The 27,557-nt window shown below is 49.1% G+C and overlaps 9 protein-coding genes across 9 annotated transcripts; 6 read left to right on the top strand and 3 right to left on the bottom strand.

Annotated features, from left to right (window-relative positions):
* Positions 1-1,132: 1,132 nt before the first annotated feature.
* Positions 1,133-2,462, top strand: PGRI_006190 (High mobility group, superfamily; the record flags this gene model as incomplete). The annotated part of the gene is made up of 3 exons (XM_040788332.1): positions 1,133-1,201; positions 1,584-1,958; positions 2,028-2,462. The coding sequence occupies 3 exons, from the start codon at positions 1,133-1,135 to the stop codon at positions 2,460-2,462; spliced, it is 879 nt and encodes a 292-aa protein (XP_040652104.1).
* Positions 2,463-3,125: 663 nt separating this feature from the next.
* PGRI_006200 (urease Ure) lies at positions 3,126-5,899 on the top strand (the record flags this gene model as incomplete). Its single annotated transcript, XM_040788333.1, has 5 exons — positions 3,126-3,146; positions 3,196-3,282; positions 3,331-3,357; positions 3,444-3,821; positions 3,902-5,899. 5 exons carry the CDS (start codon positions 3,126-3,128, stop codon positions 5,897-5,899), a joined length of 2,511 nt encoding a protein of 836 aa, XP_040652105.1.
* Positions 5,900-7,370: 1,471 nt separating this feature from the next.
* PGRI_006210 (uncharacterized protein) lies at positions 7,371-7,820 on the bottom strand (the record flags this gene model as incomplete). The annotated part of the gene is made up of 1 exon (XM_040788334.1): positions 7,371-7,820. One exon carries the CDS (start codon positions 7,818-7,820, stop codon positions 7,371-7,373), a length of 450 nt encoding a protein of 149 aa, XP_040652106.1.
* A 776-nt stretch (positions 7,821-8,596) lies between these two features.
* Positions 8,597-11,116, bottom strand: PGRI_006220 (uncharacterized protein; the record flags this gene model as incomplete). The annotated part of the gene is made up of 8 exons (XM_040788335.1): positions 8,597-9,514; positions 9,566-10,126; positions 10,175-10,443; positions 10,495-10,648; positions 10,698-10,796; positions 10,842-10,975; positions 11,024-11,041; positions 11,089-11,116. 8 exons carry the CDS (start codon positions 11,114-11,116, stop codon positions 8,597-8,599), a joined length of 2,181 nt encoding a protein of 726 aa, XP_040652107.1.
* Positions 11,117-11,773: 657 nt separating this feature from the next.
* On the top strand, positions 11,774-12,643 carry PGRI_006230 (uncharacterized protein; the record flags this gene model as incomplete). The annotated part of the gene is made up of 1 exon (XM_040788336.1): positions 11,774-12,643. The coding sequence occupies one exon, from the start codon at positions 11,774-11,776 to the stop codon at positions 12,641-12,643; it is 870 nt and encodes a 289-aa protein (XP_040652108.1).
* A 1,486-nt stretch (positions 12,644-14,129) lies between these two features.
* On the top strand, positions 14,130-15,941 carry PGRI_006240 (nitrogen permease regulating protein NPR2; the record flags this gene model as incomplete). Its single annotated transcript, XM_040788337.1, has 4 exons — positions 14,130-14,172; positions 14,231-14,659; positions 14,709-14,845; positions 14,904-15,941. 4 exons carry the CDS (start codon positions 14,130-14,132, stop codon positions 15,939-15,941), a joined length of 1,647 nt encoding a protein of 548 aa, XP_040652109.1.
* A 473-nt stretch (positions 15,942-16,414) lies between these two features.
* On the bottom strand, positions 16,415-18,551 carry PGRI_006250 (histone acetyltransferase NGG1; the record flags this gene model as incomplete). The annotated part of the gene is made up of 3 exons (XM_040788338.1): positions 16,415-17,398; positions 17,448-17,914; positions 18,029-18,551. 3 exons carry the CDS (start codon positions 18,549-18,551, stop codon positions 16,415-16,417), a joined length of 1,974 nt encoding a protein of 657 aa, XP_040652110.1.
* A 1,174-nt stretch (positions 18,552-19,725) lies between these two features.
* Positions 19,726-22,868, top strand: PGRI_006260 (60S ribosomal eL15 domain-containing protein; the record flags this gene model as incomplete). Its single annotated transcript, XM_040788339.1, has 8 exons — positions 19,726-19,827; positions 19,896-20,436; positions 20,487-20,980; positions 21,707-21,817; positions 21,889-21,975; positions 22,187-22,343; positions 22,436-22,662; positions 22,728-22,868. The coding sequence occupies 8 exons, from the start codon at positions 19,726-19,728 to the stop codon at positions 22,866-22,868; spliced, it is 1,860 nt and encodes a 619-aa protein (XP_040652111.1).
* Positions 22,869-23,736: 868 nt separating this feature from the next.
* On the top strand, positions 23,737-27,419 carry PGRI_006270 (HECT-type E3 ubiquitin-protein ligase; the record flags this gene model as incomplete). Its single annotated transcript, XM_040788340.1, has 3 exons — positions 23,737-24,268; positions 24,332-26,446; positions 26,497-27,419. The coding sequence occupies 3 exons, from the start codon at positions 23,737-23,739 to the stop codon at positions 27,417-27,419; spliced, it is 3,570 nt and encodes a 1,189-aa protein (XP_040652112.1).
* Positions 27,420-27,557: the final 138 nt, after the last annotated feature.

The raw sequence follows: 27,557 nt of genomic DNA on the forward strand, positions 1-27,557 counted from the left end.
CAGCGTGTTGCCGTATTTCTGGCTGGCTTTGGATGTCATTAATGAAATCAATACATTTTGCCTCCAAATATAAAATCGTGCATCTGGTCGTACTTATCTTGTTCCATATTTCTTTTTTTAAAAAAGAAAACAAAGTGCGGGGATTTGGTGAAGATGGAAAGATACGGACTGGATATATATATGCACACTGGGAATACCTTGGTAGGATACAATATTAACCAGCAAAAATAGCACCTAATAACAAGTTATGTAGTAATAGTGATATAGCAGCGAGCTCAGGGATCTACATCCGCAATATATTGAATAATTGCCTACAATATGTACAAGTTGCTCCCAAAGTGCTACATGCATATATACGTATGCACAAAGTACTGGTAGCTAAGCGACACGAGTAGGTAGTTCATAGAAGTACTAAAGCCAGAGAGAAAAGAGCCAAAAAGTCAGTTTCAAATGAAATGAATTAGGAAATCAGAACAGGTGTTTGTACTACAAGCTTGACACCTTGTGCTCAGCTGAGCCCCTCTTCTACAGGGCTTGGGCGACCCTGAAGTTGAGATTTTGGCGGGGGCGAGCATAGCCCACACTTGAACATGTCCCAGCCCCCCCAAAGAAGAGGGAAAATAGCAGGAAAAAAACAGTAAAATAGCGAAGGAATAGATGTATCATATAACCAAAAAAAAAGGAATTTATATACAAGAATAAAATTGTTAAATTTGAAATGTAATTCTTTAGCAATTAGGTATGCAAGTAGACGCCCAGCCTATGGGTTACCCCTCGGGGGTCCTGAAGCCCGTAACAACCCTTGGAAGTTCCAAAATTACGTATTTATTATCAGTTTAGAAATCAATACAATATCATAGAATATGAATGAAATAGTAGATAAAATAATATATGAATATAATAAGAGAAAGAAGATATATCAAACCTGTGTTGCCTAGGGTTCCCGGGGGGGTCTCATGACAGCCTAAGCCTAAAGCAGAGTTGAAAATGCCCGGGCACCTTCGGGGCGCCTTTGCTATTTAGTGGGTACTCGGCCCTTCCACCCCGGTCCTCCTTACACCCACCCCCCCGACACACCACCCACACCCCCCCCCCCATTTTCTCTTTTCTTCACCCTAACTCTACCAAAACAATGGCTTCCAACCAAGATGATACGACCGTTCAGGTCAACAAAGAAGAGCTTAGACGCGCTGGCGACTTGGTATGTTTCCCTTTATTTTAACCTTATAATTTTGCTATTTTCTTTGTTTCGGTTCTTTTTTTTTTCTGTTTTCTTGTGCGCATCACCACTGCGCGCCTTCTACGCGTCGCGTTCGAAGATCTATAAAGCTATACAATAAGCTGTTGAAGCTTAACTTATACCATCACATACTTAAGCATTATGTTGGCAAGCTTCATGGGCAAGAAAAAAGAACAATCCCTACCCATTCTCCTCCCTACAGACCCGAGGACCGTCTGTACATCACACACTTGTCAAATTACGCGCCAGACTTACCCCTCTTCTTTCCATAACCCTAAACGCAGACATATACCCAATGACCTAGCGCAATTCCTATTGACATATTGCTAACAATGCATCATAGATCGTCATGCGTCTGATGGAGGTGCAGTCTTACATCGCTGACTTGGGCAAGGCCTACATCCAGCACGTGAGCAACATCACTGAAGGACGTGATGCTAACATTGAGCTTCCTCTCGGTCCCTCTGGATTTATGGGCCCGGACATCCCCTTCCGCGCTGGCAGCCCCGGTGCTAAGTCTGAGGCTGGTGGCCCTAAGAAGCGCAAGCGCGCGCCCGTCGACCCTAATGCGCCCAAGCGTGCCTTGACCCCCTACTTCCTGTATATGCAGCACAATCGCAGCAAGATCGCTGAGGATCTTGGAAATGACGCGCGCCCCAAGGATGTCGCCGACGAGGGCACCCGTCGCTGGCAGAGCATGGAAGATACCCAGAAGGAGGTATGTATTGACAGTGAAGCAGACCCGGCTTGATATTGTTTAGTATGCAGAGCTAACGCATCCATATAGGTCTGGAAGAAGATGTACGCCGCCAACTACGACCAGTACAAGCGCGACATGGCGGCCTACAAGGCTGGCCACAAGGTTGATGAGGAGCACGATCCCGCCGCCAGCCAACTGCAGCAGGACTTTGCCGATGCCGAGCCCGAGGCTGAGGCTGAGGCCGAAGCTGAGGCCGAGCCTGAGCAGGAAGAGTCTGCCGATGAGTCCACCGAATCATCTGACGAGTCGCAGTCCCCCTCTCCTGCGAAGGAGAAGACACCCCCGCGCAGCACCACCAAGCGTCGCCGCAGCGACACCAAGGCCAAGGAGGCTGAGACTCCTGCCAAGTCGCCTGTCAAGCGCAGTGGTCGTAAGGCTGCGGAGCCGGTGGCTTCTACCCCCGCTGCCAAGACACCTGCTGATAGCAAGCGCAGGAGCAAGAAGCGCAAGAGCGAGGTTTAAATGAATAGTTTGTCGTTTCTGCTTTCTGATTTCTGATTTGCTTGGCTCTAGGGTCAGATGAGATGGTCTCGGTTCGGTGGATGTGTAACCTCCCCGGTTTTGCGTTTTTCAGCGGCGTTTGGGAAAAACTGTACCTACTTAGCTTGAATTAGTGAAATGGACTGATGGGTGGTTTCTAGATATTTCCAGTATTCATAGGGTTACCGTTCTATATTGTAGCTGTATAGTTCCAAGAAAAAGATGCGGGTCCAAGCTTTCCCCCTCAATATACAGCCTAAGACTAAATCAAATTAAATCAAATTAAAACCAACTAACACTAACTAAAACCAACTAACTAAGTCAACTAAAAGCAACTAAAGACAACTAAATTAAACTAAAATGTCAAGTTATCAATTTAGCAAAGCCTTGACTAATGCCCGCCGACGTCCGTTCCCCGACCCAATCGGCCTTCGCGGCACTTATCATAGACATTGACCTTATCAGCCCTTTCAAGGAGGTTATGGACTCCCCACATTCCTCTTTTTTTTTACTTTCTTTAGACCTCTTCTCTTATATCTTGCTCTTTTTAAAGCTCTGAAAGCTCTCAAATTGCTTCTACAGCCTGCCTTCAAGCCAATTATCCTGCACGCCAAGACCTACCAGGTTCATGGTTCCACTTGAACCATGCAGCTTATTCCGAAGGAGGTAAGTCACACATCCCTCGACAACCAAACACAACTAACAACCCCTGCAGCTTGACAAGCTCACCATTGCCCACCTAGGCTTCTTGGCACAGCGTCGTCTAGCACGTGGAGTGCGGCTCAATCATGCAGAAGCTGTGGTAGGTGTATATTCTGGGGTTGTAGGACTCCCACTAACATATCCATAGGCCCTGATAGCTTCAGTGCTGCACGAGGTACGATATTCCCCGGCCAATTCCATATAATAATATCAGGACAATACACCCAATCAAATCAATGCGCAAACTAACAACCCCCGCAGTTAATCCGCGATGGCCACTACTCCGTCGCCGATCTAATGTCTATCGGCAAAACAATGCTTGGCCGTCGTCATGTCCTCCCCTCCGTACTCGCAACTCTAGTCGAGCTCCAAGTCGAGGGAACTTTCATCTCCGGTACCTATCTGGTAACCGTGCACCACCCGATCAGTAGCGACGAGGGTGATCTCGAGCGCGCCCTGTATGGCAGTTTCCTGCCCGTCCCCGCGCCCGAGGCATTCCCAGACCCGGACCCGGAGGATTTCACACCTGAGAAGATGCCCGGCGCAGTTATTCCTGTTAAGCAAGTGCGCGTGGAATTGAGTCCTGGGAAGAGACGTATTAAGCTCAAGGTTATGAGTAAAGGAGATCGGCCGATTCAGGTGTGTAAATTGTATTCGAAATATAGAGCCGAGAGACAAGACCGGAACCGAATGATTCTAATTACAGTGGTGATGGACAGGTCGGATCGCATTACCATTTCATCGAGACGAACCCCCAGCTGCACTTCGATCGCTTGAAGTCGTACGGTTTCCGATTGGATATCCCTGCGGGTACATCGATTAGATTCGAACCCGGTGATACGAAGACGGTTACGCTCGTTGAGATCGGTGGAAATCGTGTCATCCGTGGTGGAAATTGGTTGGCAAATGGGCCGGTGGATATGAGTCGTGCCGATGAGATCATGACAAAGCTGCAGACAGCTGGGTTTGCGCATGTGCCGGAGCCGCAGGCGGATAGTGCGCTTGTTTCTGGGTTCTCGATGGAGCGCGAGGCGTACTCGCGCATGTTTGGTCCTACGACTGGCGATCTGGTGCGACTTGGGTTGACGGATTTGTGGATTAAGGTTGAGAAGGATATGACAAGTTATGGGGATGAATGTTCTTTTGGTGGAGGCAAGACGCTGCGCGAGGGAATGGGGCAGGCATCTGGACTGTCTCATACCGAGTGTCTTGATACTGTTATCACGAATGCGCTGATTGTCGATTGGACTGGTATCTACAAGGCTGATATTGGTATCAAGGATGGGCTTATTGCTGGTATTGGCAAGGCTGGAAACCCGGATGTCATGGACGGCGTGCATCCTGATCTAGTGGTAGGCTCGTGTACGGATGTCATTGCTGGAGAGAACAAGATCATTACCGCTGGTGGCATTGACACGCATATTCACTTGATCTGCCCGCAGCAGGTGGATGAAGCTTTGGCCTCGGGAATCACTACTTTCCTCGGAGGTGGTACCGGCCCCACCACTGGATCAAACGCGACGACATGCACACCGTCGCCGAACCTCCTGCGCCAGATGATGCAGGCATGCGATAGCCTGCCGATCAACCTAGGCATCACGGGCAAGGGCAACGATTCCGGAAAGAAGAGTCTTAGAGAGCAGGTCCTAGCAGGCGCAGCAGGCCTTAAGCTTCATGAAGACTGGGGCTCCACCCCAGCAGCAATCGACAACTGTCTCGAAATCTGCGACGAATATGACGTGCAATGCATGATCCATACAGACACGCTGAACGAATCTGGATTCGTCGAGCAGACCATCGAAGCTTTCAAAGGCCGCACAATCCACACTTACCACACTGAAGGCGCAGGCGGCGGCCATGCCCCAGACATCATCTCCGTCGTCGAACACCCTAATGTCCTCCCTAGTAGCACAAACCCAACCCGCCCCTTCACCCTCAACACCCTCGATGAACATCTCGACATGCTCATGGTCTGCCACCACCTATCAAAGAACATCCCCGAGGACGTAGCCTTCGCCGAAAGCCGCATCCGTGCCGAAACCATCGCAGCCGAAGACGTCCTCCAGGACCTCGGCGCCATCAGCATGATGTCCTCAGATTCCCAAGCAATGGGCCGCTGCGGCGAAGTTATCCTCCGAACCTGGCACACAGCGCACAAGAACAAGACCCAGCGCGGACCTCTCGGCAGCGACGCCGGCACCGGCGCCGACAACTTCCGCGTGAAGCGATACATCAGCAAGTACACGATCAACCCCGCTCTCGCGCAAGGTATGGCGCACGTAATCGGGTCCGTGGAAGTCGGCAAGATAGCCGATCTGGTGATGTGGAATGCAGCCACATTCGGCACGAAACCCGTATCCGTGCTTAAGAGCGGAATGATCGTTACTGCAGAGGTTGGAGATCCGAATGCATCCATCCCGACTGTCGAGCCGATGATTATGAGGCCGATGTTTGCTGCGCGTGTCCCGTCTACGTCTATCATGTTTGTTTCGCAGGCTTCGATTGATGCGGGCATTGTGCAGACGTATGGATTGAAGAAGCGTATCGAGGCTGTGAAGAATTGTCGCTCTGTCGGGAAGAAGGATATGAAGTTTAATGATGTTATGCCGAAGATGAAGGTCGATCCGGAGAGTTATACGGTTGAGGCGGATGGGATGCTTTGTGATGCGGAGCCGGCTTCTGAGTTGCCTTTGACGCAGGCGTATTATATCTTCTGAGATGTTTTCTTTTCATACCCTTAGCTTTTGTTTTTTATACTCGCTTGAGTTTTGGTTTTTGCGTATAGGATTTTGATCCAATGGAAGCGATGATTTTGTTTTTCTTTTCAGCAGTTCCAGTGGTCCTTTAGTACTCTTCTCGAATATCTAATTATCTATCCAGATTTCCTTACCACCGACAAGTTATTCTGAATGAGAACTCGACCGTAGTTCTGGAATGCAAATCGCATGCCCATATTGGTCAAAGCGAAATTGATCATTTCGCTGAATCGGGCTTCGGTTTCTGTATGCACCTGTCCTGTCATTTTGACGAGGAGGTTTGTGGTGAGATCGAATGAGAGCCGTAGGGAGGGAGTGGTGGCTTGGTTTGGGTATTTGGGATTGTTTTATTGAGAAGAGAATGTGTTCGGATCGGAAATTGGATTCATAGCGTTCACGTTCAAGACTTATTATATCGCGGAATTGGGATAGCCCCATGTATGTGTATTTGGGGATTGGGAGTCTTTGGAGGCATTTTGAGATATGAGGTTTGTAGATTTGAATTTCTATGTGAATTATGTAGAAGAGCTTGGATTCAATGGAATGAGAACATGTTGGAATAGCACCCGATTGGGTGTAAGCAGTTATGCACATAGTCGTTTATACTTGTAGTGTCTTTTCAGTAGTCCCTTAATAGTCTCAGATATCATTCTGTTACAGATCTTGTTTTATAAGTCAACAGCAAAAAGTATGCTTAATTGAAAGCTAAGTGTCAATATCCTCTAAAACCCTAAAGAACCCAACATCCCCTCAATAGAATCAACAACAATCCCATCCGTCCTCCGCCCATCAGTATTAACAAGAATATCCGCCCAATGCAACAAACTAGCAACAATATCCTGGCACATACGCGGCACATTATGGCCATAAAACCCATACGGTTTAGCCTGCACATAGGCATTGCCTCGAGCATTAGACATAGCCACTGAGGCATCCTCAAGACGATAAACAGTGCCAATGAGTCCACGTAGACTCGCAGCAACGGTTGCGCCAGCATGCGGATTTGCCCGCAATATCCTCGCCTGCATCTCTAAGTCGGAGATGAAAGCTGCGCGCTCATGCTTGAAGGTCGATACTGGGCCTCGGGTAGCCATGACGTTGCTGTATGTCGAAAAGTGGTATATAATTCCGGATCTATCGAAAACACAAGTTAGTCATCTAGTCAAGCAGTCTTACGGAAATAGGAATGTCAGTGTAAGCGTTATCGAGCAGTTGATATGCAAAGGTTTAGAACCACGTAGATGCGGCTATTGATATCGAGACGTAGGACGGTTGATTGCTGTTCGATGGGTTACTAGGTCATCGCAGACCGCGATACCCGAGTCTGGTTATATACGCCATGCGGTGAATAAAATCGCAGGATACTATAAATCTAGGAAACAGAGAAGTCAATATAAAAGAATGCATTGCAACGTACCTGACTCTAGCTAAACTAAGCCGACGGAGACGACGGACGCGAGATAATCTGGATGAAATTAAGGTTAGCGAGTGCATGCTCCAACTCCTGTGCGATCGCGAGCTCGGTGTTAGCAACCGGACGGTGGGTGTGGTCCAACATGATCTCGTACATCTGGCGTGTGTGACGGCCGACCTCGTCGCAGATCTTGGGGATGGTGGTGGCGTAGTAGTCGACGCCCTTGGCAGCGACGAAGTTTATGTCTGCGGCCTCAGTAGCAAGAGCCTGGGAAGCCCACTTCATCTTGTCTGCCTGCATTTTCAGGGACTGGATGTTGAGGGTGACTTCGATAAGGTAGTTGCCCTCGGGCAGCTGGCGCAAAGTGACGATGGCGCGGCGGATGTTGTTTAGAAGGATATCGCGCTCTTTCCTGTACTCGAGGATGGCGCGAGTACCGCGGAAGAGACGGGAGGAGATAGATGGCATTGTGAGGGTGGTGGTATAAAAGGGAAGGTGAGTAGATGGATTGGATGTATTGCTTACCTTGTTAGGGTTAGTGGAGTAAGTGTGGAGTTGTGGAGCTGAGAGTGGTTGTACTGTGAGTGTGAGAAAGTGTGAAGCGGATGATACCTCAAAAGAGTCAAGATATTGGGGCTTATTTATGCATTTGGATCTTGCTGGATTGATCAGACTGGAAACAAAGCCTTCCTTAAGATGAAAGGAAGGGAAGGCATGTGAGTTATTGTTAGGAATCTTTGTTCTCTTTGTTCTTCATATCTGCAAGCGGCCATGATATTGAAAGAAGTTGGTATACAAGGCGAAGACAGTTCCAAGTTAAACTCAGCAAACCTTTGTTATGATTTTAACCTAGCAAGGCCATTGTCCAGTTCTTTGTTCTCTATGGCCCTGGTAGATTGGAGTGACAATGTCAATTAAAGAGATTACTGTTATTGATGGTATACTATGTACTAGCCAGGTTTGTACCGATAAGTCGAGGGAATAAATTATGGCCCTGATGTGGACCAAGCCTACTGTTTGTATATCAGGTCAAAGTAAGTCATATAGTAACCTGGAGCACGTAAACGAAGACAGTGATCTTCGAAAGGTGTCCAGACATAGTCCTATTGGCGAAATACGAGACGATATGGATAACAAATAATAAAAAGTAAAAAGGGGTATCATACACAGTAAAATCAAAGAATGAGATAAAAACAATAAGAGAAACAGATCCATCCGCCTGCTAATATGAGAAAAGATCAAGTCTATAACTCAATCTCCTCCTCGCCATGATTATCAGCCGAAACAATCGACACATCCGTCCACGCAGAAAAAGTACCTTCGCGCGCAGCTAGATAAGCAGCAACACGCGCACGGCGTGAGCGATCCACTAGTTCTTCTCTTCGCGCTGGGTCCCGTAGTCCATTTTCAACGGAATTTTGGTCCGGGGAGTCAAATGCTGACTCGGAGACGGAGAGAGAAAGTACGTCTGTGTGTTGACTTTCTGTATGCTGGATTGGGCGAGGAGATGTAGTACTGTCACCAGTTAGGTCAATGATTGTTGTAGAAGTGCTTGGTTCGGACCTGACTCGGAGTCCTGTAGCCGAAGGTTCTAAATCTGGCTGGTCAGGTATGAGCGTATCCTGTTCTTCATTTCCCTCGTCACTAGCCAGATCAAACCTGTCTTCTTTTTCTGTCAGCCATGTTGACGGGAGGGGATTGACTTGGAAGAGCCCGGGCTCTGCATGCTCTTGAAGATAGCGGTGTGCTTGACGTATTTCGTTGCGCTTAACTCTGGCCGGCTCTTCAGATTGACTTAAATCATGTAGAGAGTCCCGCTTTTGAGCATGATGTTGGCTTGCATCGGCGACACCAAGACTAAAATCTTCAATGCCACTACTGGTTTCTTGTGTCGACTGTGTAGAGAGCTCCATATCGTATCGGGCTCTTTTTCTTGCGCGCAGATCTCCCTCATCGTCAACATCATTGGCTACAGTCTGCCGCATGTGAATGTCGTGTGAGAAATTGGTCCCTGAACAGAGATGGCCGAACAAACGTCTGATAGAGACATCTTCGTTCCAGGTCGTTGGATCCACGGTGCATGGATGGATGTCCTTGGGCCGGAAGGCAGCTACGAGCTCACATAGTTCGGAGTAGGAAGAGTGCCGTGAATATGGGAATCGCTATAGTGTTGTTAGAGAGAATTACCTAAAGAAAACAGTAGTGTCACTTACAATCGTGTTAGGCAGATTTGGCAGGGATGATCGACTAGCGGTATCGGATGGGCCATGGCTTAAAGCGGTCACCAGATTCTTCAATGAAATTTCGCCCTCCTCCTTCACGCCGTATGTATCAAGTGAGAGTGCTTTCTTCCTCGACTGGAACGCATCCAGAAGGGCACTTCGCACCTGAGAAAGGGCTTGTTTGTCCTGGACGTGTTTGAGACACAGCTTCTCCAACTCGGCGAGGGCAGATTCATCTGGAAGCTCGAGTTCATGCGTTTGAAACAGGTCCCCAATACCACCGCCCGCACCGACCTCGGGGATTTCCGCACCGCCAGTTGTGCGATTCACAATAGGCACAATGTAGACCGTGTTAGTACCGCGAGCTGCCGGGCAAGAGACTCCGGGTTCACAACTGTGGATTCGACTCGACTCGTTGTTGCTTAGACAGCCTGGTACAGCTTCGTTTCCCAGGTCAAAGCCACAGAGAGCAGGAGCTTCACTAACCCCTCTATTTCCTGGAATCTGGACCAGAGACCGATAAAGTCCCATCTGGTAACGATCCACATGGATCTATGCTATATTAGCCAGCGTCGTATTCGAACTATATGATATTCTCACCTTTGTGTTCAGCGCAGCCGAGAGCGCTACCCAGACATCTTCGTAGCCAAAAGTCCATGCACGGAAGTAGAAGACTGTATCGTCAGGATAATCCTGGACTTTCTGCAGCAGCTCAGACAGTCCCTCGGCCTTGGAAGGGAACTCGCGGAATGGATTTTTCTTGCTTGCAAACGTAGAGTCCAGATACAACTTATCCAGGCGTTTCTGGCCCAGAGTATACGGTATCAAGATCGGGTGACGGACCAGGCTGCTCACCCACCATGTCTCGGCTGAAGACGATCAGCTAGCAATTCCACCAAGACAAGACTTCGTCGGCTCACCTCGGATGTCACCTGTGTAGATGATTGCCTTCCCGTTCCCTTCGATTAGAAACATCACAGCCCCGGTGCAATGGTTGGCATCAAACAATGTCACCTTGATACGACGTCGGGGTGTGAGAATAATCTCCGTTGGGGTATTCAGTGGAATTGGGCGCTGTGGGGAATGAGCTCTTATCTCCCAAAGTTTGTATAAAGATACTTACTAGAAGCTTTGCAAGATGCTTATAGTGCAGTCGGCGTGACTCCAAGATGCCTTTATTGAAGTTCATCCGATGGGGATATTTTTCAATCCGGAGCAGCAACTACACAGGGTCAGTTTGATGAACTTCAATAGGATATGAGCATACCTCTCGTGTGGCCGGTGAGCAGTAGATAAACGGTGCCCGAAAGGATTCGAGACCTTGTAAATGATCACTATGCACATGGCTAAGGAAACAAGCTAGTGGGGCAGGCCGATCGGGGCATTTCCGAAAGTAATCAACTGGTTCTCTTAGTTATAAGTTCAGTTGATCTCATAAGTGACGCTCACTTCGAATTTCAGGAAACTCTGTCCGGATTAGCAAGTCCAAGCGACTTGTGAAATGCCAGTCTCACCTTCTACAATGCCATCGAAGGTCGACATGGCAACTAATGAGGTTATCTGCAATGTTGAAGGTTGCCTAGGTGAAGATGGACTGAACCTGTTGTTCCTGTTAGTTGTTTTCACGTGATATGAAGATAAAAAAGGCCAATAAATCGATTTAAATCTTTAGAATTTCAAGTAATTTGATTCGACAAATCAAAAATGTAAATGTCGTGGCCATTGCCAACGCATACTTGGGGACTTCAGGTATAAAAAGCCCTTGTATGTCCTTCTGTCTTTACAAAACTAATTTCTTTTTTTTTTCCTTTTTCTGTTCTTCTCTCATTTCTATCTCTAATTTTCAATGGAACGTCTGTGAGACCAAGGGTCAAAGAGCCGAAACGTCAGCTGGGCACATCGGGATTTTCTCTATTATCATATCCATTGACCTGGATTACGAGAATTCAGGTTGAAAAAAAAGCATTGCATTCCTCACTTACCTCGAGGGTTTATTGTATGCGACCTCTCTAGCGTACTCTCCCCGCAAATCCCCCATCCACGTTCAAAACATTCACGGGGAATTTGACAAAGGGCAAGGGGGGGATCCTCCAGGGCTGAGTACCCTGAATTATCACATTCCAGGGAGTCTGTGACAACCTTACCTCCTTCATTTACTCTTTTACCCTCTTTACTCCTTCCACACCCGGGGCTTTCATCATGCGTAAACCATCCGTCAGTCAGATCGTGTATAACGCCACGTTTCCACGACCTCGCACAAATGACCCAGGATCGTTTGGTGCTCACATTACCCGGAACCTCGTCCCCGAAGTCCGTGTCGAAACATCCCTTTTCTACGGCTCGCTAGACTGCATCGAAGCGCAATACCCGGGTCTGGACTACTCATATGAACCGCATCGCATGCGACTGGGTCGATTCCCATGGCACCGAAAACTTTTTCAAACCTTCGACGAACTCGGTCTGACAGAGGCTGAGATCTCCAATCTCTGCCGGTGGGAAGGGACCAAGTCCGCGCGTCAGCGATACGAGGCAGAAGAAGGGGTTATCGTGCGGGACACCACGGCCCACTCAGTCCGACCGGCATCACCCCAACCCGGCCCGTCAATCGAGGTCCACTTCAACGACAGTGACTTCCGCGCGATAGAAGAGGAAGATGACCAGATCATCGAGACTCAGAGCAACGATACGGTCCGTGCGGTGGATTACCGTGCCTCTAGTTACCAATCCACCGAGGAGTACGAAATCGAAGAGGAACTTAGCGACGAGGAAATAGAAAGTTGTGGGCTAGCCCTCAACACCCGCATCCATGCTGCGCTGGCCGCTCGCGACCAAGGTACTGACGTGCCGCTAGACGAAGACTGGGAACAATGGCTGAAGGAGGCTGGAGAACGCGGCGGTTTCGAGGTGGTGCAGGCCATTCGTGCGAACCAGCCTTTGACTCGTGTCGCCGACAATGTCCAATTCCCACTCAGTCACGGTGCGGCCCTGGTGACAGGCCCAGACAGCATTATTGCAACTAACACTGCTCTTCCGTCCTCATCCAACCATGCCTCCGGCACGACTCAATGACTGCATACGACTTGACCATCAGACCCTTCGAATAGGGCTCCCGCTACGATTCGTGTTTGCATTTTTTTTACGGCGTATCTTACTTCTCTCGCATTGTCTGAAGTGGACTGGCTCCTTCTTCTATGGGTTTTCTTTGCTTTTATTGATCTGTATCCATCGCTCTACTCGTGCCTTCAGAAGAGTCTCTTGCTACGCATAGATTTCGTTGTCACCTCATTTTCTCTAATACCCTCATGTTCCTGTTCCTGCGTTGTTGCTTGACTTATTTCCTCTTTTCATCATTTGCTTTGCCGGGCATATTCATATTCAACGTGGTCGGAGAGATTTGCAGTACACGGCAAAAATTGTTCTAGCTGATTCAGAAATACATGAAATATCACATGCTCATGATCACTGTAGAGTGCAGACTGGATCTTCCATAATATTAACCATTATCTGAAAAAAGCTAGTATCAAGAGATAAAAATGAAATCAGATACCGTTTTTATGTTCAACACGAATAAACTCCCATACTGTGCCCTCGTCTCTGTTAGTGCCAACCGCAAGTTGTATGCCCGAACCGTCTATCTGCATCGGCAAGAACCCAAATCCTTGTTTCGCGAGGATGACATAGCCGCCATCGGGATGCGCTCGCACACATAACATTTCACTTTCATGGTGCAACAACTTAGCCTCCGCAATGAAGTGACCCTTGTTATACCCTATAAAGGTACCAGAAACCACATTTTGGAACCCCAATAACATCTCGTTGGATTGAACGCACGACCAGTAAATACCACACCCATGCCCACTGCGTTCAGATACAAGGCGTAAGATACCTTTTTGAAGTCCAATCACCAGGTTTGTAAGAGGGTCGCGAATAATGAACGTTCTGCCTTTCCAAGGACAATTCTTGGACTGCGTCACAACCGAGTCACTCAAGGACATCCCTTTTATTGATCTACTGCAAGCACAACTGCACGTAGGTGTATCGCATCCATCTTCTGTAGTAGTTGAAGACATAGTCTCCTCGGTCTATATTAAAACGGAGGGTTCCCTTTCCGTTGGGTATGATCTCAGGCACGCTTCTAGTATGTTCCTGTGACTGAGGCTAGCCAATCTTAGCTTGTAGCTATTATTTGAGGGGAGAAGTACTTGCCAACTAGAAACTCTAGTGCAAAAAGTGAGGAATAGAATACCTACGTGAGATATCCTGAAGCTGTTGCTGAATCAAGTTGTAGACCGTGCGGGGATAGCTGGAAATTATATATCACGTGGTCTCAACTTCAACAGGGTTCAGCCAATCAAACAAACGCGATGTACAAAGTCTAACCTGATTTGGAATAGCCCTGGGAAATATTGATTTCGATAAGCTCTCCGCTCCGAGGTCCGCTCCGCAACTGATCTCCATGCCATGAACATGTACTCATTTCAGCGCTGTATTTGATTGAATTTGGCCGATAGACTGCATTACTACGCATTTCTTCCAACTCTGCAGAATCTCCACCATGATCAAGGCAATCTTCTACAGTAAATTCGACACGATAGAGGGTATGGACCTTCAATACCATGATAGACCTTCAATTCGATACTAACTACTGTTACGCAGGGCCCAAAGTCGTCCATCAAGTTCCCGATGGAGCCATCGTCCCCACCCCTACCGCACCCTCACAACCACCCTTCCTCACCTTCTCCGATGTCTCCTTCTTCGTGATTCCCCGCCAAGAGCTCTGTGGAAACCTTTTGCAAGTATGCACAAACGGATATCGTATCCTGGGCTACCCAATATGCATGAAATCAGTGCGCTATGACCGCAACGAATTTATCTTCAACTTTTGTATAGTCCTCGCCGAGGAGGACGACTTCAGCACGTATAAGAGCGTGGTGCAGAAGCTAGCAGACCTAATGCATGGTCTGGAAGAGCAAAATGGTTTCTTGTCCCGCGATTTCTCGAAGAGTGGTGAGGGGAAAGTGTATAGTCTGTGTGAGATGTTGATGGAGGACTTGAATAACTATTGCGAGTGCATGATTCCGATTGGTATGTCCATGGATTTGTTTCGCATGAGGCCGCTAACTAATCTATTCAGACGAATTGAATACTCTGAACATCAAGCTATTCCCGATATACCCTTCTCCCCCGCCCGTCAAGGCCTGGCAAGTACCGCTCTTCACGTTGCGATACCAGGCCTTCATGGATGAGAACTGGGACTTGACTATGCAAAGAGTATGAGGAAGATAACACTGCCTCTATGACAGAAAACACAACAGCTGACCTCAGCCAGATTGTACCACATATCAACGGCGTCAACAGCGTCCGCATCATCTCCGTCCTAGCCGACACAGACTTCTCCCTCACCTGTCGCGCCCTCCGACACCTCCTCTACTACGGCTGCCTATTCATCCTCGACATCTTCTCCTTCTCCGCCATCTACGCCCCAACCGCCCAATTCAGCCCAACAATAGCCTCCGATGAAGCAATGCAACTAGAATGCGCCCGCTACGTCAACCTCCGCTTCGCACCACACCCACCAATCGGCCCCGACTCCCCCCTCCCACCAACCCTAGTCCGAACTCCCAGCGCCAACGACAGCACCGACAGCACAGGACCAGCCCCCTTCCCCAGCTCCCTCACCACAGACCCCGCACCAAGCCTCACACGCGAGGAATCCCGCTTCGACGCCGAAGAAATCTGGCCCCTCCTAGGCCCCGAAGAAACCCCTACCGCCACGTCCCCAAACGCCCTCCACAAACCAGCGCTCGTCGACGGCGTCGCCCTGGTAGAGCTCTACGCAAGTTTAAAACAAGGCCAGAGCGTCAAGCAATGGTACGCAGCCCACAGCCGCGCCCTGACAAACATCGACATCCGTCGTTTCATCACCTTCGGCGTGATAAAGGGCTTCTTATATCGCGTGCACAAATACGCCTGCGCAACGAGCCAGCCTGCGCCCCCGCGCCCGTCCTCGTTTACACCGACTGCTTTGTCTTCGCGCGCGAATACAGGTACCAATACGCCGTATGCGGTATCGAGTGTGTCGGAAGACGCGCCTATCTCGGCGGTTATGAGGGGAGAGTCTAGTCGTGAGCGGGCTGGGTCTGGGTCTGTGATTAGTGGGGGTCGGAATGGGAATGGGAATGGGAGTGGAGCGCCATCGGCGTTTTGGGAGGAGGAGGAGGAGGTTGTCGGGGATGAGGTTCTTGGGAGGTATCTTGATGGGACGCATTGCTTTGATCAGATTTGTACGGAGTTGGAGATGAGTGAGAGGGAGTTGACGGCTAGATTGAAGAGGTATCCTTGGGAGGTGTTGATTCTTCATAGATGAATTTGGTGGGAAGTTTCTTTGGGAGTTTCTTTTGAATTGTTGGAATTGATCGATACCCTACTTTTGTTTATCATTTTGGCGTTTATGTGGTTGGGAATATATATCAGGTGTGGAGTACTACAGTTACCACTGAAAACTTGGAAATTTGAAGATTGGAAAATTGTTTCATTGAAGCTTACAGCTCAGAGTTTAAGAATAAGAATACACATAGTCACATCTCACTAGATACAGGTTGTGGGAAAGATCCAGTGTGTATCTTCAGGCGGACTCTGCAACAGTCACGCCAGGGGTTCACATTTGATGCGTGAACAGGGAAAAAAAGAGGTATCCGCTAACGCCACGCCAGTCCATCATGCATTCGTATCGTATCGTGCGGGAAATAAATTAGAACAAGGTTGCGGTGGCTACGAGGCAGCCAAAGGACAAAAGACGGTCGGGTGATAAAAACCGGGAAGAGAGCATAAAGGGAGGATTTATTCTTCATCCCAGTTCTCAAGCTCGGCTTTTTCGTACTCAGCCATAACTTCTGGGTCGAAGATCGTTTCTCCCTCGGAGGGGATGGTAGTCTTGATGTCGTCAAAGATAGGCAGGAATGCCTCGTTCCAGCGACGACGACGGTCCATGACAATTTTTGCAGCGTCTCCGACAGCAGGACGGGAAACTCCCGCAGTACCGGCAACATGGCTGCCGCCGCCTGCACCGCCAGGACGGTGCTTGGGCTGAGCGCCCTTCTTGCTCTTGCCCATGGTGCGGGTGCGCTTGAGATAGGCTTGTTGGACCTGAGAATCAAGGTCGTCTTGGATGGTGGTAAACTCAAGCATGGCCATATGCTCCTGGGCGATCTTCAGAATGCGAGCTTTGCGCGCGTTGTTGGTGACGATTTGCTTCTTCAGCTCACTTTGGAGTAGGCGGAGTCGCTCAGCAACTTCATCATCGTAGTGAGCGTCGTAGTCCGGATTATCATCTGCACCTAGAAAACCAATGAATCGAAGTTCGGCTTTGGCACGCTCATCTAGTTGGGCATGATCCAGCTTTGCGACCGAAGTTTTGAAGTCGTTTGGATCTGCGTCGCGGAAGGTGGTTGCAGCAGGAAGAGGTTTGGTTTCGTTCTTGTTCTCCTTCTCAACAGTGGGTTGATCGATGTCCATTGCGTCTCCACCCAGTCCACTCACACTACCAGTGTCCCCATTTGCAGTTGGGTTGGAATCCTCGGGCAATGTACGGTGCTCGTAACGGAGGAGAGAGCAGAGCCGGCTGAGGAGAGGTCCAACCGAGACTTCGTTGGTTTCGGCTTTATCGTCAGTCAGCTGCTCAATGCTTCCACGACCTTGATTCAAAGGCAGCTGGTCCTTGTCATCTTGATTCGAATCGTATGGCACTCCATCCTCCTCCGCCCAAATTTGACGATAGTTTTTCTTTCCGCGACGGGGCATGATGAACGGGGTAGTGCGATCACCCTATGAAAGTTAGCTTGCGTTGCCATGAAAGGAGCTGCAATTGACCCACCCTTTCTTTCAACCAGGCAATGTCCTCCTCAGTAAGAGGGCGGACGTAAGGTTCAATGTAAGTCTGGAAAGTATTCGCGCTGACTTGGTTCGAAGGTTTGGCGTTGCTGAAGTCCTTGTCCGGAGCCACACCGGCTGCCATGTGGGAAAGATCGGTCTTAGGGAAGTGAGCAACACTGTAAATCTCTTTCTTCTCATCGTCCGTCATGCCTGGGAGCACTTCTCGAATGTTGTAAATGGTCGGGTCGTCAAACTTCAGCGGGTTCTCGCCAAAGACTTGTATTTGAGGGATTGCAGGCTGGGGCTCAGGCTGGTGGGAATCGGCACTGGTGTCAGAACCGGGGGTCCCGGGAGGAGGGCCATCGCCAACAGTGGTAGTGCCGTTGGGGGACATCATAGACGGAGGCGAGAGCGAGGAGCTTTCATCCGAAATCGCATTCTTGGAGTTTTTCGAGGCTGGAGAAGCCGCTTTTGATGGTCAGCAAAGGTTGAATGGTGGGGAAAGTCAAAGAAGATCGGAGTTGTGGAGATGGGTCCGTAGAAACAAAGCGTGAGAAGAAAGCGCAGGGTTGGATCTCTTACCTCCTTCAACCTTAGTCTCAGCTCCATCCTGGCGCGCGATCTCATGTGCGCCATGATTTAATGGCCGGTCCTCCTTCCCACTTGGGCGCTCCTTTCGCTTCTTCAGCTTCCCGCCCTTATGAATATCGTCATCCTCTTCAGTTTCACGTTTCAACTTGGAGCGATCTCGAACTTCTCGATCAAGCTCCTGATCTTCCACTTCTCTGCGTTTTTGAGACATTTCGCGCATTCCAGCATTGCAAACCTCGCCTCTAATATCGGCCATGTCGCTAAGGCCCTTCAGGTGCTCCACTAATGTCTCCAGTGTTTTCGAATCTGGAATGTTCTGCGCGGATACCAGATCCAACACATCGGCATACTGCGTACTAGCCAGATCAATGTGCTTGGTGACATCATTTTCCAAGTAGCTTTGGATGGGCAGTGATGGGACGACGGGAGCACTAGCGCCAGACGGGGTGGTATTGCGGCTACGCGACTGGCGCGCATCGCGGCCTTTGCCTTTGCCTTTGTATGCGGACGGCATGGTGTTTATTCAGACCGATAATCGAATAAGGAAGAGGAAGGGATGAAATGATTGAGACACCAGAGACAGTGTCAACGAAAAAGAAAGACTGGTCGATAGAGAGGATCCTAGGAGGTATGGATGGGACTGGACAGACACATGCTGTCGTTGGTCACTGGGAGTGAAGAAGAATGAAAGGAGGTTGAATATCCCCCAAAGAGCGTGATCATGAGCTAAAACAGATACAGAGCAAGAGATTCTCTCAATCACGGATGAATTATGACTTTCCAAAGGTGAAATGATGGTTGGAGGTCGCTAGTCGACCAGAGTAGATGCACGTGATGGGGATACACGACTCCTATCATCACGTGCACCATCATCCAAGGTTTAGTCTCCAGGGTGTTCCTGGGCACTACATCTGGGCGAAATAGGTGGGAATGAGCATATACCCACATGTCTAGGCTTTGAGATGATCCTAGTTGTCATTTTTCATTATACAATGCACTATACAGCTTGCGCCTTACTAGATGGCTTACACATTGCCTCCCAAAAATGATCACACACATTCTGCGGAGAGAACTCCAAATATGGCTAACTCCGATCGCATTCTGAGGGCTGACCAGAGTGTAATCTAGATCTTTTGTGAATTGCAAGCGTTGAAAAATTACTATTTATAACACAATCTAGCGAAATCCCCATGCCAAGTGCAAAAGCTTGAAAAGTTGCCTGTTGATGATCATCGCCACAACCGGTCTACCGCGAACGGCCATGTTTAGCGAAGTATACAATGGAGACTATGTCCTCGGTCATTTTTACTTGTTTACTCGTTCACGGATATTTCTTCGAAATGTGAAACTCAGTGTAATTTAGCCAAGAGGTTTTGCCTCTTGCCTCGTGGTTGGAACCAGGCTTATTTTACATTCTTGTGACGGTCCCGATAGACTCTCGCATTCTTCCGCCATAGAGATCTAAATAGGAAGATGTATGGGATGCTTCAGGGCTGAGTATCGTCTCAAATGACTTTGCCTAAAATCATAGAGAGTGCCATTTTCAAACATTGAATTATTTCATATTCAAACTTCTTTCCCTTAGTATGCACACACCTTCCTCACTGGTCTCAACCATCTACACTATATCTTTCCCTTGACACATATTCTCACTATCTTCATTATTTACCTGAGCCCAACCATTAAGCATGTCGGCTGCTACCATGTCTACGAGAAATGACTCGGAGGGCAAAGTGGCTACACTTTGGGCAGGTGAAGGGCAAGCATCAAATTCTACCTCGTCAGTCGAAGTAAGTACGCCTACTTTATTCAGAATTTGAGAGACTCCGGGACTGTACTGACTCGAATAATTGTATAGGAGAATGTTGCCTATCGGTTTGTCCTTGATCGCAAGGTTCAAACGATATCGAGCAACAGCATTCCCGAGGACGGATTGGTATCAGGCCTTTTGTTTGTGCCCAGTCTAGAGCCGCATGATCCGTGCTATAACATTACCGCTTCGTCTGTGCCGCCAGATGTGACCCGTTATGAAGATGTGTCCGACTTTGGATACTCCTTAGTTGGCCTTGCTCCATGGGTAACCGCAGAATGCTCGCTATCGTACCTCTCCGCCGCCCAAAAGGTCGGCACACATGCTATGATCTTTTTTCAGCCGTCAGACAACGAGACCAGCATACCACCTGACTCAAGCGACTCTCGCTGGGAAATCAACGATGGGGATAGATGGAGAATGGATATCAATTACCCAGTGTATGCCATTCCAGGGCCAGCTGGAAAATCATTGATCAACGATCTCTCATGGTATTCAGCTGAGACACCAGAGAACAAGAGAGACAACTCAACCGAGGAATTTGCGCTACAGACTACGACTAGCCGATTGTTTGCTAGGATTGAAACTGGTAGGCCACAAGAATGCGTCACTATCCAAATTTATACTCAAATATCGCAGGCTCAAACCCCACACCGGCGACGAACGTCTGGAGCTTCGTACTTGCAATTGCAGGAACGGTTCTTATACTCAGTATCCTCCTAGTCATAATTTATCGACTTATCCTGCGCAGGAGACGGTTTCAGCTCCAGAGACGTGTTGATGCAGGTCAAGTCGATATCGAAGCTTTCGCATTGAATCAAATGATGGCTCCTCCGGAGGTGGTTAACAAGATGCCTCTTTATACATACTCGGAGATTATCCCTCCAACGGAGCCAGCTCTTCGACAAGATAATACGCCGGCCAATCCCATCGAACGTGATTCTGACGACAAGACTGAATCGCTGTCCCTCAACGAAGACAACCATGCACAAGAGGATGCTGGCATCCAGATGCCCGAAGCAGCGATCGTCAAACCTGGACAAAATGATTCTTGCAGAAGCAAGTATCGTCTAAGCTATACTCAAACAACTTGTGCTATTTGTCTCGACGATTTTGTCGCCGGGTCATCTCTGGTACGCGAACTGCCGTGTGGACACATATTTGACTCAGCGTGCATCGATCCATTTTTGACTCAGAACTGTTGCCTTTGTCCTCTGTGCAAGAAGACCGTCTTGCCAGCGGGATCGTACTACATCTCTGTTACCAATGAAATGGTCGAACAAGAGTATCTTTCGAGGCGTCCTTGACTGCAACACATGAGGCTGCTTTTGCTTTTTCATTTCTGTATTTGGAAGATATGCCTTCTATTTTAGCATGGGAAGAGCGGGAATTATTAGTTGCATTTACCGAGCGTGGTGATTTGGCGATGCTAATGTCTTTGTATGATATCTTCATAGCGATCGAGTGTATGGAAAACGCATTTCAAAATCAAACAATTTCAAACAAAGTCATCGAATTATAGAACTGTAATACCAGTGAGACACTTGTACGGTCTTTGTCCTTGACGAAGATTTGAAAAAACTTGAATGGTCTTCAATGTTTTTCTACTTCTAGTAATTGGTCTATACTATATACTCCACAAGAAATACTTATTTCCAAGGCTGAATCATAGAAAAGGATAACCCTTGATCTTCATCCAATACTGCCCAAGTGAGAAAATGAACAGAACTCAGCCAGTGCCCAGCTGACCTCTCAGTAGGGTTAGTTGGTCAATGCTCACATATTTCTGCCTGAGATATAAGGGAATAGGCGCCTGACATTCAAGGCATAAAGTCCCACAATTCCGTGATTGGCTGCAGTGGGTCAACTCGCTAATCGCTAGCGTCCCACACACAACCTCTGCCTCTAGACGTTTTCCTCCTCGAACTTTTTGCGACAACGACAACCGACGACCTCGTACAGCCGACAAGGTACGTTTGATCATCCTTCATTTAATCCAATCTCAACCGCCAGTGCATTTCTCTGACATAAAACCGTCCAGATGGGTGCCCTCAAGTACGTGGAAGAAATCCAGAAGAAGAAGCAGTCCGATGTGATTCGCTTCCTGCTGCGCGTCCGATGCTGGGAGGTGAGATAAATCCCTTCGCCCCTCGATTGCCTAACATCTCCGCCGAGCGCTCGTGAGCGTTGCCTTAGGATATGCCGTTTTTTTGTGGTATTGCTAGGCGGCTTGAAAAAAGTCATTCGGCGGAAATGATTGTGGCACGCAAGAAAACCCATATGGGCTTCATGTGTCTTGCTATACACTCGTTGAACTTTGCTGAGAGTGCATAATATAGCTCCGCCAGCTGAACGCCATCCACCGTGCCTCGCGCCCTTCGCGCCCCGATAAGGCCCGTCGTCTCGGTTACAAGGCCAAGCAGGGTTACGTTATCTACCGTGCCCGTGTCCGCCGCGGTGGCCGCAAACGCCCCGTCGCTAAGGGTGCCACCTTCGGTACGAATTTTCCCAGTCGAATGCAGATTTTCTGGAGATCTGTTGGAACTGAAGGATTTTTTTTTGGCTAATATGTGATTTTGTGTGAACAGGCAAGCCCACCAACCACGGTGTCAACCAGCTCAAGTACCAGCGTGCTCTCAAGTCCACCGCTGAGGAGCGTGTTGGCCGCCGCGCTGCTAACTTGCGTGTCCTGAACTCCTACTGGATCAACCAGGACTCCACCTACAAGTACTACGAGGTCATCCTTGTCGACCCCCAGCACAAGGCCATCCGTCGTGATGCCCGCATCAACTGGATCTGCAACTCCGTCCACAAGGTGAGTTTGGATCGAAATTCAACTGCAATACCCCGGAATTTTGCTGACCAGGTCTTTCTTTCTAGCACCGCGAGTCCCGTGGCCTCACCGCCACCGGCAAGAAGTCCCGTGGTATCAACAAGGGTCACCGCTACAACAACACCAAGGCTGGTCGCCGCCACACCTGGAAGCGCCAGAACACCCAGAGCTACTGGCGTTACCGTTAAGTGCGATAGTGCACTTTCCCAGTGGTTTCGGTTGGAAAATGTTGGTTTCGGCATGTGGTCGTTTATTGAAACACTTCTTTCCCAGACAGTGTTCTCCACGCTGGGTTCAACTTTAATGCAGGCCAGCCGGTTCTGTTGTTAGCCAAAAAGCCATCTTGTTCTATTTTCAATTCCCCTATTAACGAAGTATGACTGGTTCAACTCCATGCCACTGGTACTGAAGAATTCGTAGTTTTGAATTAGTGATATTTTGTACTAGTTCTATGGATGTATGTCTCTTGTGAGCTTAATCTGCTTCTTGCTGTAATTGCTGCCCCGGGGGCCAAAAGTAGTTTGCCTTGGCGGATCACTAGCAAATGGTCTAGTGCACCTGTGGCTGGGAGCTAAAAAGGTATGTTTCTTACAAATTGGGATCTTTATACCTTTACTGCTGTCTTTGATTAACGATCGGATATGAATTGCCCCATAAAAATAGATCGCCTGCCATATTAGGCGGCTAATCCATAAATAGAACTAACAGCCTGAGGCAGGAACCACTTCCCACCCCCGGCCGCTTTCCCAATCCGTCCACAGACTATGAAATGCTGCTGTAACGATCCATCACTCTTCTATTGGATTCGAGGTGAGATAGATCTTTATTTAGTGAGACTTGACTTGCTTACTGATTGTCCATCCCTGAAATAGCTCGTCTCATTTACCAAACAAAGAACCATAGCTCAGGTCGCTTTACTCGACTGCCTTACCCCCGCTCCGTCCTTTACGATCTACTCGCATGTGTCTGGCACGAAGAACAAGCTCCACGAGCTGGGCACCATACTGGAGAGGTTGAATTTGTTTAAACCAATCCCAATACAGTTGATGCGCCTCCATGCCGTCCCGGTTTGAACGTCATCTACCTGTGCCTCCGAGCTCAACTTCTGGCACCGCCGCCATCCCACTACGTCCTTCCCAAACTTCTGCTCTGGAAACCAGCCCACGCCGCGTAGTTCGGCCCCGAGATGCTTCGACCATGCCCCCGGTAAATGGCAGTACGCCCAAGAATTCGCAACACCGAGGACATTCACGCTCGATTAGCAATCCGTTCGCTGGGTTTGGGCGCAAACGGGACAAGACAGCTTCCAAGCATACGACTTGGGACTCTGACTCTGACGATGACGATGAGGTAACATATCCCTTGGAGCCCGAGTCATCAAGTCCCCGGAAAGGTGCAGCATCTGGGAATGAAATGGCCGAGGGCAAGTGCCAGACTTGTGATGCTACTGTCCGGTGGCCACGCCACTTGAAGGTGTTTAGATGCACCGACTGCTTGATGATCACAGACCTCGAGCCGATTTCTCATGAATCCAGAGACAACCCCCCACAAGGGTCTCAAGGCGGGGCATCCAAGTTGGCAAACAAAGGTAAACCCATCAATGCTAGTCTTGCTTCATAGCTTTGTTGAAGATGCTGATTTTTTACTATAGTGTTTCCTTTGACGGCCAATCAAACTCGTGGTATGATCGGAGGGTGTCTCAATATGTATTTCGATAGCCTTTTGGACAATGGCTCTCGGTCATGGTTGCCGCCTGACAACGACGGCAAAAACAAACCACTGCCTGATCTTCCACCAATGCAGGTTCATGCCTCTGGGTCGAACAACCTCTCGCCGCCGCGTACCGAGAGTTCTCGAGGCCGTAGTGCTTCACATTCTAGTGAACGGGAAAGGTTGGCAGCATCAAAAGAGAATTCGGGTTACTTAACACCACAATCTGTTCGCTGGGAGGGCAATGACACGCCGGTTAGAGTCAGAGCGAACTCAGATCTCCGATCATCCCCGAAGCTAGAGTGCAGCCCGCAAGATGTCTCGCAAGCTGGGAACCCAGAGTTTCAAAGTAGCGACAATCGGACACACATTTTCAAACGGTTGGAAAATACCATCGCCACTGCCTTCAAAGGCTGTGATTGCCTCAACGAATCTTTCACCACGTACCCACCTCCTCGACCACCTCGATCAGCCAGTAGTGGTAACCCGTCGAGAATGAAGATGGAACCGACCACAATGCCACAACCATCGCATGACGCTCCTGTCTTTGAACCAGATGCCAAAACTCTTCTTTTGGGAGATTTGACTGAGAATTCCGCTTGGTGGATGAATGAATGGGCCGAGGCCGAAGGGCAAAATCCCGCGTATTCCAAAGAGAAGAGCACCCCAAAGTCTCGGATGGTATCATCACGAAGCCCTCGGATCAACTGGACCGAGGTAGGTCAGTGGTATCATTCGATTTTGTCTGCGGGGAGCTCTTGGTCTGAGGTATGGGCGGGCAAAAAACCTGACCCCACACGATCAGAAGCGGATTTGATCCGAGCCAAGAGATGGGCATCTATTGATCCATCCTTGATTGGGAGACAAGTCAGCGAGTCTCGCTTACACTTACAAAGGGCACTGTTGAAAGCTACGGAGAACCTCCTCAAGCGCCCGCGCCGTGTGCTGAAGAAGCCGGAAGACACCAGGTTCTTGTTTATATTGTTAGCCAATCCTATACTGTCTTCACCTGCGTTGTATTGCCAGCACACGCCGACGACGTCGTCTCACCGAGACGACAGACGCCCGTCGCATCCAAGAGACCCTCCGAAGTCGACAAACCGAGACGGAAAGCCCCCACACAAAGCCTTACCCAAAGCCGCTGCTCGTTCAGAGGGCGCTAATCACCACTATGGAATTATCAAGCGGATCCTGGGACTGATGTCCAACTTGCCCAATGACTGCCATCACTACTTCGTGTCTTGGGCTTCCCGTTTCTCCATCAGACATTTCGAGCGACTGGTTGAGCTTGTCGGTGGATTCCTCACTTACCGTTTGAGTCGTCAGCATGGGCGAAAACGTCATCAAACCCCTCAAGAGGGAGATGATCTAATACCGAGCTTCGCCAGTGCTTCGGGAAACACTGCTGCGGAACTTCATGCTGCGATTAACCGAGGCAACACGACCAAGAAGTCAGGCAAAAAGACCGAGGACCCCATTGTATACGCCGAGGACTGGCAGATCAGAGCAGCGGCAAGAGTAATGTCGCTGTTCTTTACGGCTAACATCTCCGCTGCAACGAGGAAATCTGACGGAACCCCGCGCAGTCTTGAAACTCCCAAGAACCCAGGCCCTCGTCAAGGACATATGATTCCGATCAGTACATTTTACAACACACTGTTGGACTATTCGGATCTAGTGACGGACTTCGAGACTTGGGAAGCTAAAGTAACGAAGTTTTCGTTCTGTCAGTATCCGTTCCTCCTTAGCATCTGGGCCAAAATTCATATCATGGAGCATGATGCACGTCGTCAAATGGAAGTGAAAGCACGCGATGCATTTTTCGACAGCGTCCTCAACCACAGTGCGGTTAGCCAGTACCTCGTGTTGAAGGTACGGCGTGACTGTTTGATTGAAGACAGCCTCAAGGGAGTGAGTGAAGTCGTTGGTACTGGCCAAGAAGAGATCAAAAAGGGTCTGCGGATCGAATTCTCGGGCGAAGAAGGGATTGACGCTGGTGGCCTGCGGAAGGAATGGTTCCTTCTGCTCGTCCGAGAGGTCTTTGACCCGCTTCATGGTAAGCCTTTTCTGATTCTAACTGTTGAATGACCGACTAATCCAAAATAGGCCTTTTCATCTACGATGATGATTCGCAGTACTGCTACTTCAATCCTTATTGCTTTGAATCATCCGAACAATTCTTCTTGGTTGGCGTTGTTCTAGGTCTCGCCATTTACAACTCCACCATCCTTGATGTTGGTCTCCCCCCGTTTGCGTTCAAGAAGTTGCTGGCGTCGGCGCCGCACGCCAGCGGGCCACAGGCCGCTACCTCCTTGCGTTCACCCTTCAAATGCACTCTAGAAGATCTTGCCGAGTACCGGCCAGCTCTCGCCAAAGGACTCCGGGGTCTACTGGAATTCGAAGGCGATGTTGCAGAAACATTCTGCTACGATTTCGTTGCCCAGGTTGATCGCTACGGCGAGCCTATCAGTGTGCCGCTCTGTCCAAATGGCGAGAACCGGCCAGTGACCAACTCCAACAAGCGTGAGTTTGTGGATTTGTATGTCAAATATTTACTAGACACAGCCGTGGCTCGACAATTCGAACCTTTCAAACGCGGTTTCTTCACTGTTTGCGGTGGCAATGCGCTGTCATTGTTCCGACCAGAAGAGATTGAATTGTTAGTCCGCGGCTCAGATGAACCACTTGATGTCAGTTCTCTCCGGGCCGTGGCCACCTACGACAACTGGTCACACCCACGACCAGAATCCGTCCCCGTGGTGCGATGGTTCTGGGATTTCTTCGAGAAATCGCAGCCTCAAGCGCAGCGCAAGATCCTGTCTTTTATCACTGGCAGCGATCGGATCCCAGCCGTGGGGGCTACGAGCCTTATCATCCGTCTTGCTTGTCTTGGGGATGACTCTCGCCGTTACCCGATTGCCCGTACTTGTTTCAATACGCTGGGTCTTTACCGCTATCCCACACAGGAGAAGCTCCAGCAGCTGCTCTGGGATGCGGTTGTAAATAGCGAAGGGTTTGGCTTGAAATGATCTGTTTACTCAGAACTTGCGTTGCTCATGGTGTTTGGGATTTTCATAGACGCTGGACGTTTCGGAGTTGGTTGCTTTTTTTTTTTTTTTTTTTTGCTTTTCATGGTGTCTTTTTCGTTGCACACGGGGGTTTTATGT

Source organism: Penicillium griseofulvum (genome assembly GCF_001561935.1).
Source record: "Penicillium griseofulvum strain PG3 chromosome Unknown contig_79, whole genome shotgun sequence".
Taxonomy (NCBI): Eukaryota; Fungi; Ascomycota; class Eurotiomycetes; order Eurotiales; family Aspergillaceae; genus Penicillium; species Penicillium griseofulvum.